This window comes from Paramacrobiotus metropolitanus, unplaced genomic scaffold (assembly GCF_019649055.1).
Source record: "Paramacrobiotus metropolitanus isolate TYO unplaced genomic scaffold, Prichtersi_v1.0 Parri_scaffold0000097, whole genome shotgun sequence".
Taxonomy (NCBI): domain Eukaryota; kingdom Metazoa; phylum Tardigrada; class Eutardigrada; order Parachela; family Macrobiotidae; genus Paramacrobiotus; species Paramacrobiotus metropolitanus.
The window spans coordinates 359,936-370,266 of record NW_026570317.1 but is presented as its reverse complement, the minus strand read 5'-3'; the positions used below and the strand labels follow the sequence as shown (position 1 = coordinate 370,266).

General features: G+C 43.2%; 2 protein-coding genes across 2 annotated transcripts; one reads left to right on the top strand and one right to left on the bottom strand.

The window, feature by feature from the left end:
* Positions 1-382: 382 nt before the first annotated feature.
* LOC129596905 (uncharacterized) lies at positions 383-1,817 on the top strand. Its single transcript, XM_055494307.1, has 4 exons — positions 383-511; positions 605-716; positions 1,282-1,552; positions 1,609-1,817. Exons 1-4 carry the CDS (start codon positions 463-465, stop codon positions 1,714-1,716), a joined length of 540 nt encoding a protein of 179 aa, XP_055350282.1. The 5' UTR covers positions 383-462; the 3' UTR covers positions 1,717-1,817.
* A 5,339-nt stretch (positions 1,818-7,156) lies between these two features.
* LOC129596900 (uncharacterized) lies at positions 7,157-9,703 on the bottom strand. The gene is made up of 7 exons (XM_055494301.1): positions 9,587-9,703; positions 9,396-9,498; positions 8,606-8,891; positions 8,450-8,549; positions 8,224-8,359; positions 7,552-7,828; positions 7,157-7,494 (listed from the first exon to the last, which is right to left on the bottom strand). The coding sequence occupies exons 1-7, from the start codon at positions 9,633-9,635 to the stop codon at positions 7,393-7,395; spliced, it is 1,053 nt and encodes a 350-aa protein (XP_055350276.1). The 5' UTR covers positions 9,636-9,703; the 3' UTR covers positions 7,157-7,392.
* Between the last annotated feature and the right edge of the window lie 628 nt (positions 9,704-10,331).

Sequence of the window (10,331 nt, the reverse complement as noted above, 5' to 3'; positions counted from 1 at the left end):
GGAACCATTCTAATGAAACTGGTCACAAGCCTGCTTACTGAGAACAACACCACTTGAAAACTTCGGTGATATCGTTATCACTTATTCGCGGTGGCGGTTAGTACTTGCGTCTGCTATTTCATGAGCTCATTTACAACAGCCCAGCGAATTCCAGGCGTCTGGTCTATATCGTTCCGGCTACCCATACCGGAAAATTTTCGAAGTGGTTATCGGAATTGATATTACTCTTGGTATTGTGTTTCGTGACTTTTCGAAGATTCTCAGCAATGGAACCAAAGCTCAGCAGTTGCAGGATATTCTTTTGCTGACATAATTTTTTTATCAACTTGGAAAATGCATTTATAAACGCTTTGCCAAATCCAGTATTTTCCATCAGTTGAAAGTTGAAACCATTTTCTATGTTCTACTTCAGGTATTTAACAAAACTTTCAGTCGCATTTTGTAGCTTTCCTAGTTTTCACCATGAAACAAATTCTTCTCGCTGGTCTGCTGATTGTCGCAGCTATGAGCAGTAAGTGACCTTTGTTGATGTCGCACTTTCGCGAGTAGACCGATTTTCTTTGGCTGATTTCATGCACATTCAGTATGATGCTATGGATTGCAGTGGCTGCAGACCTGGATCACAGCCCTCAGTCCGAATGCTGTAGCGCACGGAAGTACACGGTCCCGATTTCACCGATAGTGGCGCCACCTAAAGATCCGAAAAAGCCATGGCAGTAAGCTGTTTTCTTAGCATCAAGTGCCAACCAAGCAGTTATGATCACGGAACTGTAATCACTGTACTTATGCAATAGTCAACGGGACTACTAAAGAGATCGCGCTGAAATTATTTTCAATCAGATAGGTGTTGACAGCAAAACAAAGCAAGTAGTTTAGATGGTTGTTGTCATTCTGTCGGTCCGCCAGACTGGTTGAGTGGCACATTAAAATTCTTATGAATCAGCCGACATTAAACAATGGTGCCGATCGCCCCATGTAAAACTATTTTTCTCCGTTGTTCATTCAGAAAATCGTTCCGCGCTACAATAAATATTAGATTGCTAATCTTTTAGAAATTTGTGTGGCTTTTCACACTGGGCGTGATTACCGGGTACTGTAGCAGTTGTTTATAACTTTATAGTAGTTCTCGAACAGTATGTTGACGAAATAACGTAGTGTTCTGAAATAGTGTTCATAATTATATTTGCTGATAATGTTGTACCTTACGGATTATTACCTCTGACTTTTTAACTGTGCAGATACTGACCGTATTTTTTGGGCTGTAATTTTCCTGTTAATCAGGTATGCCGTCCGTGTCGGCCAAATCCTCTATGTGACCTCGGTGCGCGGCTTCACCTCTTTGGCCAACCGCACAATCTCCGACCAGTACAGAACCTACAGTCAAGCTTTGCAGATCATGAAACTAACCGGCCAGATCCTCAATGAAGCCGGCTGCAAATGGAGCAATGTGCACGATGTGACGGCTCTAGTCACCGGCGGCCCCGAAGATTTCCCCATCATTGAAATTGCCATGAAAAAATTCTGCGCTAAACCTGAAAACAACTGCTCTGGTGTACGTTTATTGCATGTTTACCATTGTCATCCCTGCTTTTAACTAATGTACCGTAGTTTCCTTGGGCTGCCCATATGCGCTCTGCTCCGCTTCTTGCCGGTGACGCCTGGGTGGAATTCTCAGTACAGGCCAGTTACTGCGACTGGAAGCCGGAGGGTCATTAGTTCAGGTGATAAACGAGGTTGGCTTGCCTTTCCAACATGTGTCAGCTTCGTCTCAAAAGACATCCACTAAATTACTACAAACGCTTACTGCGCATCCTTTTCCGCCACATATCATCGTTTTAAATGTTGCATAAGCGCCATTTTTGTTTCTGCTTGGTTACTAACTTGCTTTTGAGTTTACGTTCTGAATTTATGCATGAATCGGGTTTATTAGCAAGAAACACAATAAGATGAATTGAGACATAAGAAGCGTCATTGTCGACGGAAGCGAAGGTCCTCCATGTTCAGAAAATGGGACTTTTGTCTGTCTTTTGGTTACAATAACTTATAGGTCACGCACTAACCTGTCGGCCATGCAATAACCAGTCAGTGACGCACTAAGTATAGGGACTGTAATTGACGACCAAGGTTTAGCGCAAATCATATCATGAAGTAGAGCAGTCATAGTAAAGCCTTTTTTATTGTAGTGAATGAGCGTGACAGTATCAAGTACAATGCGAAGTCACTGCGGAGCATGGCTTATTGAAGATGTATTTAGTTAGCACTCAATTAAGTATAGACTTTGGATCATAGTAACAGCTAAGGTACATTAGATACATTTGTTTATTAGCCAAGGTACATCACGCGGCTTGAAATCAGGAAATTTTCGTTTTCTTTCAAACGATAGCCTTACTGGTAAATGCTTGATCTGCCCAAGTACTATTTTCTGTTCAGGCAATTCTTTAGGTAAAATTAGCCCAATTAGGAACCTACCCCTGGAATATAATAGTATTATCAATGTACAAGGCAGTTTAGATAACTCAACGGTACGTACTTTTTTTGCCGTCTACCTGGCTGAAATTCTTCGGACAAAAAGGGAAATACAATAGTCAAAACGACCATCAGATAGATACCTGGCATAGATCCATGGGCGAGCACTACTGCCTACACCAGCGCCCAGCTCGCATGCACAGCCGTGACCTTATCAAACACTCGCTGTATCACGCGTACCGGCGCCAGATGTCGTGGGTTATTGCTGAAACCCGTTTGGCATTGCCCGGGGCGTTTTGGGCACAGCGGAAGCGAAGCAGCAGAATCGTTTAGTCGAACCGTCCTTCATCAGCATATCACATGAGCGCCCTTTCGTTGGACAATTCGAACGGTAGAATCGCTGCAACAATGACTTATCGCCGGTTCCATCGGAGGCGGTGTAGTTTATCAGCAGCTTGTTGACCGAAGCGTAGAGAAGGTCCCTTTATGTTCAGTGTTAATGGAAAATGTGATGTCCGTTCATCGGTTACCGCCACCAAATGCACATATGCATTGTTAAGGGAAGTGGCCCGATATATGGTACCAAATTCGTGTATATTCGCGAAAACGTTTACTTTCGCGCACTCCCAAACACTTTTTTGTTTAGGCTTATAGCATTCTGTAGCCAGAAGATTTGTATACACAGGCGTACCGTTTATACGCGCAACATCCGGTTAGGACGTTATGGCTGTTAGAAAATTCCAAAAAGTTTAAACGCGTTCACGTGTACCAAAAGTCTCATTATGGACCGATCTCCCTCAAATTTTTCAAGTAAATGCACATAACCATGAAGATCGTTTTTACACCGATTCAGACTTCCATAATTTTTTTTCAAATTTTAAAATGAATTTTAAAGTTTTGAAATTCATTTTAAAATTTGAAAAACATGCTAGAACAGTGGATTGGTGTAAAAACGTTCTTCGTGGTTATGTGCATTTTCGTGCAAAATTCGAGGGAGATCGGTCCGTAATGAGACTTTTGGTACACCTGAACGCATTCAAACTTTTTGGAATGTTCTAACAGCCATAACCCCCGAACCGGATGTTGCTCGCGCAAACGGTTTTCACGCCACTGTATGCAAATCTTCTTGCTTCAAAAACGTCATAAACCGAAACAAAAGTGTGGTTGGGAGTGCGCGAAAGGTTTATTGCATGTACACGTATTTGGTACCATGTACCGGCCCACTTCCCTTAACAAATGCACTGTTAACAATTGCACATATGCATGGCGGCTGTTTATATCCTCACATTCCATGTAAATCGTGGTGTTCTTTCATTGTCACCGCCACCAAATGGTTCCGCTGTACATGCACAATGGCGTAGCCAGAACATTCACAGGCATGTATCATCAATAATTAGTAGTACGTGCTAAGTACAAATTACAAATTACCGGTAGTACCATGCCAAGCATGAGGCAGATCGGCAATGCGAATCGGGACACAAAGACAACAGATATCTTATGTTTTCCTGGAATTATTTGAGTCGAAGTGGGTCACTCCACTAAACCTTAACATTACCTTTGTTTTTTGTGCTCCGAAATCCGATGATCGCAGCTCACGACCGAAACCCCGTGCTCGGCTTCTGGATGACACCTGGCGCGATGATGTTTGTTATCAGGCAATTTTGCAGAACGCTTTTAACTTTTCTCCCCACTTTCACGCTGTCAGGTATATGCAGTAACGACATCCGCACCTAGATGTATCTATCGCCATATTGTTTCTGGCATCTGCCAGCTTTTATCGCTTGTCTGTTGACAGAGTCTCCAGGTTTTATCGCTTGCCAAAGTGCCAGTGGCAGGTGCCACTGCCACGTTTTGCACCCCGCCGTATTGCCGCGGGTCATAATGATTCAGCACAAGTCAAACACAAACATGCTGCGGCTGATTAAAAAAAGGTGTTCGGCCTAATTGACAGCCAGCGTATCCGTGAATACTGATTGTTGAGCAGTTTAATGCGGAGTGAGATTGCTGAGATAATTAACGTATGCGTGGCGCCGGTAGCGGTAACAGTGGCAACTTATTTAGTTGATAGAAATATCAGAACACGCTTTTTGTCAAACTACATTTTCAGCAACTGACTTCCAAGAGAAAATAGAAAAAACTTCCGATAAACATTTCTCATTAACGCTGCTATAATGATTCTAGCTGCTTGCATGCTATAGTTGTGTGCCAAACATCCAGATTATTCCGGAGATGAAGGTAAGGTGGTTGGCATGGTAGCATCCTTAGCCGGTGCCGCTTCTTCCTTGGCCGGGGTGATTATTGATGCGTTGGACTGAGCGGTAGCGGAAGAGGGCTGCCCGGCGGGACCACTCTTGGCGAAAATCGCGGTCTTTCCTTCGACTTTGATAGGTTTGACCGGGTCCTTGCCGGCTGGTGCCGGAGAGCTGGGCGCGGCAGTAGCTTTGCCCGGGACAGGTTCCGCTGCAGGTGCAGCGGAGGGGGGTTCGGCACCGTTTACTAAGGCTTATACGTTTGGCGACATGAGAGGGAGGTGACGTTGGTAGACTTCGGAGTAATCGAAATACCGATAAAACCTGAAAATAATGTCATCGCCGTTGCCAGTGTCCGTACTTTGTACACTTAGGATTTGATCCCTTGTAAGTTGTAAGACAGTACTAGATGTTTAACCGCTTACTTTTGGCAGTCAACATTGGAAATGTTATCACAGACCAATGTAATCGGATTGAAAACGGTCATATTGGGGCACAAATAGCTGGTCAAGGTTCCGTTGTCGTCACACCTAGAGTAATGTTCACGAAGCATTATTCTGTTTAATAAGAAGCCTGCATTTTTGCAATGCTGACAAACCTATGGAAAACCTGACACTGTGTGTCGATATCGCATATAATCTCGGACCCGGCATCCAGTCACAGGCGAATTTACTGGTAACCGGTAATGTCGCCAGCGTAGAATGCGATGGCGCAATTACAATACTGGCTGAAAGATTTATAATCTCCGCAAATGATGTTGTCGAATTTAGGATGACCCACGAATTTTCAACTTGCTGACCACTGGCCGCACACAAAACAGCGAAAAATAAGGCCATACGTGAATACGTATGGCCTTATTTTTGGTTGTTTTGTGTGCGGCCATGATATACTAAAACGCTGACGCCAGGTATCGAAGGAAGTGAATGAGATAATCTAACGACAGTGTGCAGACCGACGAAGCGAGCCCAGTGATGCTGATCAGTAAAATTTGGAATGTGAACTAAAATGCAGCAGTAGTTTTTATCGACCGAAGCGAAGCGAAGGTCCTCTATGGTCAAGAAAACTGGAATTTTGTCTGTCCGTCGGTCACGCACTAATCTGTCCGATAAAAACATAATAATACTATGACCCTGCTACTGTGACCGACAAACAGATCAGTGCGTGACCGACGGACAGACAAAATTCCAGTTTTCTTGACCATAGAGGACCTTCGCTTCGCTTCGGCCGATTAAATTTTGCTACTTAACGCGTAACTGACAACAAAGACAGAAATACAGCAGGTAGATGATGCGATATGGCAATGGCACATGTTGCCATGCATTGCAAAACTATATCTAAGAGATAATACAATAAATACAGCATGGTAATGTCAATTAGTAAGTGTATTCAAGAGCACACTGCTTTAAGGCACTCGTTGGTCTGTACTCGTCTGGTCACTTTGCCATAAAGAAGCAATAACAAAACCAGCAGACAAACCGTCTTCTTGAATCTTTGTTGCAAAAGACACATGACCATAACGTCGAAAGGGAACTAATTGTAGGTTCATAGCATTTTTCCATAATTTTAAAACGAATTTTGAAAGTTTTGAAATTCATTTTAAAATCGGAAAAAAATGATGTGGATCTGATATTGTTCAATTCCAATATATGGCAAGGTGTCTCTTGTAGCAAAGTTTCAAGAAGATCAGATAATAACCACAATTTTGGTACGCAACAATGCATTTAAACTTTTCACCCATTTTGGTACGCCATATCTCGGCAACCGGATGTTGTGCGCGCAAACGGGTTTCAGAATAATGTATACAAATCATTTAACTTTGGAACGACATAAAGTATTAGAAAAAAGCGATTCGGAGTGCGCGAAAGCAGAAGTTTTAGTGATCATAGAATGACTAAATACATTAATATCGAAAGCTACATATTCTAAGATATAAGCCCTGATATCTGGCCGCACGATATATAAGCCCTGATATCTGGCCCTGATATCTGGTGTTTCTCGATTTTGGTGATCGTAATCGTAAGCTCTCGTGAACTCGCATCTTTTTCCTACTATTGCTTGTTATTGTTGGTGCAGTACTGTGAAGTGCTTAATAGTCACAGTCAGAAGACTCGGCTATCAAATCAGGTAAACGCAAACGTAAAAAAACTCACTTTTGAAAAGCCGTTCACGCAGCGAACAGCGTGCTTTTTCGTGCACGCCGCATCGACCTGAAATTTTTGCAAAATCCTAAAAAAGGAACTTCGGAACATTGGCGTGCCCAAAAAGTCAAGTTTTTTTTCCAGTCGTCGTAAAAACTTATTATAGCAGGCACACAAGTACAGAATCTGAAGCCGGTGCTTAAACAAAATTGCTACGAAGGGCTAAAGCCTAGAGCAATTTCTGAAGTTCTTGCATTCATTATGACGATGCGTTTATTGCTGTTCGTTTAACACCCCGCCTATCTTGCCGCAAATTACACCAGTCAGTGCGAAAATTAGGAAAGCAAAACCAAAGGAAACAAAATCTATGCGGGAACACAGAAGGCGCTTATGGCAACGTTTAAAACTGATGCATGCAACGAAAAAAGCATTCGGAATGGGTGTTCTTAGTAACTTAGTGGATGTACGTCCAGACGACGCTGGTACATGGTCGAAAGCCAAGGTGTTTGTGTTATCCGTAGACCGTATGAATCACTGGCTTACTTTTCTGTCCAATGGCAGTTGCTGGCTTGCAATGTGAATTCAACGGTGGCCTTGCCGGTGAGAGATGGAGCAGTGCGCAAATGAGCAGCCCAAGGTAACTACGATAAGTCGGTTAAAAAATGGGAATGAACAAGGAACATCTGCAATCAACTTACACTAGCGCACTGGAAGATTGGTTGTTTACAGAAATCTTTCACGGCTGTGTCAATTTGGTGGTATTCGTCGGGGCCCCCGGTGACCAGCACCGTCACATCGTGAACATTATACCACCTGCATCCGAAATTCTCGAGGGCATTGTGCAACTGTCGCATGATCCATTCGGCTTGCAAGTTCGTGCTACGCAAGCGGTCGGTGTTTTCGAAGCCGTTGACGACGTGATCGGGGGCGCGCACCGAGCTCAGGTATAGGATCTGTCCGACACGGACGGCGCTTCTGATTAACGGAAACAATCACAACAAAGCGATGACACCGCCAACTGTTGTAAGTTACACAAATTTCTCAGCTGCTACCATCGAAGACGCGAAAGCGAAGTGGAAAACGAACATGGAACAAATTATCGAAGTTATCTAATAATTAACTATATTATGTCAACGAAAGTTTATTACAGTTTTCGTCAGTCAGTATACCTGTCTGACGTTTCAAGACAAAAAGAAAGCTACGAACGAACGACCAGGTATGCTGTATCGTGCTATATATTTCACTATAAAATGTCTGAGGGAAAACATTTTGCAAGTAATCCATACCCACTTTCGGGAAACACTGATTGGCACGGTCCACTGAATGTCACTGCGTCATTGACATTATTTTGGCGCTAAGAAATAACTTACTGATATGGCTTGTTGGAGCCTTCAATTAGCTTATCCAGCTCATGATTCGGGCCCATAATGTGCTTTGATACGCTGTGCTCTGATACGCTGCAGCATTCGGGCTGTGAACTTTTATCCTTGTCAATACGGTCGGCCACTGCAATCCACAGCATGATACTGAATGTGCGGGATGTCAGGCAAAGTCAGTCGGTCGACTCGCGGGAATGCGAATTCGACTACTCATTACCTTCGCCTTTCCAGTCGCAGTTGCTAGCCTGTACTGTGAATTCGACGGTGGCGTTGTCTTTCATAGATTTTGCAGTCCGAAAATGGGCGGTCCAAGGAAACTGCGGTACACCGATGAAAAGGACGAGTACCAAGGAAAAATGTGCAGCGAACTTACACCAGAGCAGTTGTTTTCAGGTCTGTCGCAGAATTCGTGCATGGTAGCGTTAACTTGTTCGTAGGTCGTAGTGAAGTTGGCAGGGCTGTCGGTAAACAGCACCACCACATCGTGCACATCGTTCCAGGTGCAGCCGGCTGCATGGAGAATCTGGCCCGTCAAATCCATGATCCGCAGTGTTTCGTTGTGGGTGCCGCCCTTGGAGATGATTTCTTTGTGGCGTTCAATGTCTTCGAAGGCGCGCATAGAGGTCGCATACAGGATCTGGCCCACGCGGATGGCGGAACTAGTTTGTAAAGAAAATCACATCACAACGATTAGCATCTGTGCCAGCACAAAGTCAAAAAGAAAAATCGGTGAGGTTTTTAACTGAGCAAATAAAACTATGTTCGTTATTATGAGACATCGTTTCAATGTATTTCGGCCACATGGTGAATGTTATCGTTGTAAGTTTTACCATAAGCAATTGCTATCATACAGGGTAGCCACTAGTCACGCTAAGAAATTTCTCAACTGCTTTTCATTTTTCTAAAGATACAAATGCAATTCCTGAGTGAACAGGAAAGAAGAATAGTGAAATATAATCATCAAAACTCTCTATTTTATTTTATGTTCACCTAACGCTATCTTTTGAAAACGGTTTGCAAGAGACCGATACGGTATTGTTAGCCGGGAACAGTAAGTTATGTCTGTGGTGCTCTCGGTAATACTCGTACTCGTAATTATCAAATGCGTTCTACCGATGATCGCAAATATTCTGCTGGTTCTTAGAGAAAAAGAAATAACTTACTGCCACGGCTTTTTTTTGGGATCCTTCAGCGTAGAATTTATGCCCAAGTGGTACTTCTGTAAGTGACAGCATTCGGACTGCGGATGTTGGTCAGGTTGAGCCACTGCAGTTAACAGGATGAAATTGAGTGTGAAAGGTTTAAGCCAGAGACAACTAATCAACTCACGGAAGCGCTAACAAAGGTCACTTACTGCTCGTAGCGGCGACAACCAGTATACCAGCGAGGATGATCAATTTCATGGTGGAAAGCAAAGAAAACTACGAAACGTGATAAAGAATAAACCTCAAATATCTCCGGTGAATCTTTATAAACTTAGCAAGTGATGAACGCTACTGGATTTTGCTCACCGTTTATAAATATATTTTCCAAGCTGGTCAAAACTTTATGTCAGCAATATAATATCCTTAATCTGCTGATTTTTCGATCATAGCGTTGAGAACCATAAAAAATTCAAGGAATGCAATAGCAACAATAATGCAATTTCCGACAACCACCGGTATCGATAGCCGGAGCGACAGAGACCACTTGCCACGAAGCTGTTAGTTAATGCGAATTGGCTTGCAAAATAACTTAGGGAAGTACAAACCGCCGCCTTGGAATTGCGATCACAGCGAAAAAGATTTCACCGGAACTGTCAAGTGGTGTTGTTCTCTTCAAGCAGCGGTGTGGCCAACTGCATTATTATTATTCCGTAAAATGAATAATTGGTGTTACAGCTACCACCAGGACATGATGCTGATAATGTACCACGGAACATTATATATGGGGAATTCAGTGTCGCACTCTACATCTCCCCTCTAGTGCTCCAGTCATCCGTACGGACTTTCACGTCATGGCTGAACAGGGCTTTTAAAACTCGCCACATTTATACCTGCACATTGATGCAGGTACATGTACCGTGCAAATTTTATTAATTTATTCATTTTACTAATGCG

What these genes read in the sequence shown, in the direction of transcription:
- LOC129596900 (XM_055494301.1), bottom strand. Translation starts at nt 9,635, where the DNA reads ATGAAATTGATCATCCTCGCTGGTATACTGGTTGTCGCCGCTACGAGC. An exon ending in CCCAAAAAAAAGCCGTGGCA is followed by an intron (nt 8,892 to 9,395) that starts GTAAGTTATTTC and finishes TTTACAAACTAG; the next exon opens with TTCCGCCATCCGCGTGGGCC. An exon ending in CAATCTTCCAGTGCGCTAGT is followed by an intron (nt 7,495 to 7,551) that starts GTAAGTTGATTG and finishes GACTTATCGTAG; the next exon opens with TTACCTTGGGCTGCTCATTT.
- LOC129596905 (XM_055494307.1), top strand. Translation starts at nt 463, where the DNA reads ATGAAACAAATTCTTCTCGCTGGTCTGCTGATTGTCGCAGCTATGAGC. An exon ending in GATTGTCGCAGCTATGAGCA is followed by an intron (nt 512 to 604) that starts GTAAGTGACCTT and finishes TATGGATTGCAG; the next exon opens with TGGCTGCAGACCTGGATCAC. An exon ending in CTGAAAACAACTGCTCTGGT is followed by an intron (nt 1,553 to 1,608) that starts GTACGTTTATTG and finishes AATGTACCGTAG; the next exon opens with TTTCCTTGGGCTGCCCATAT.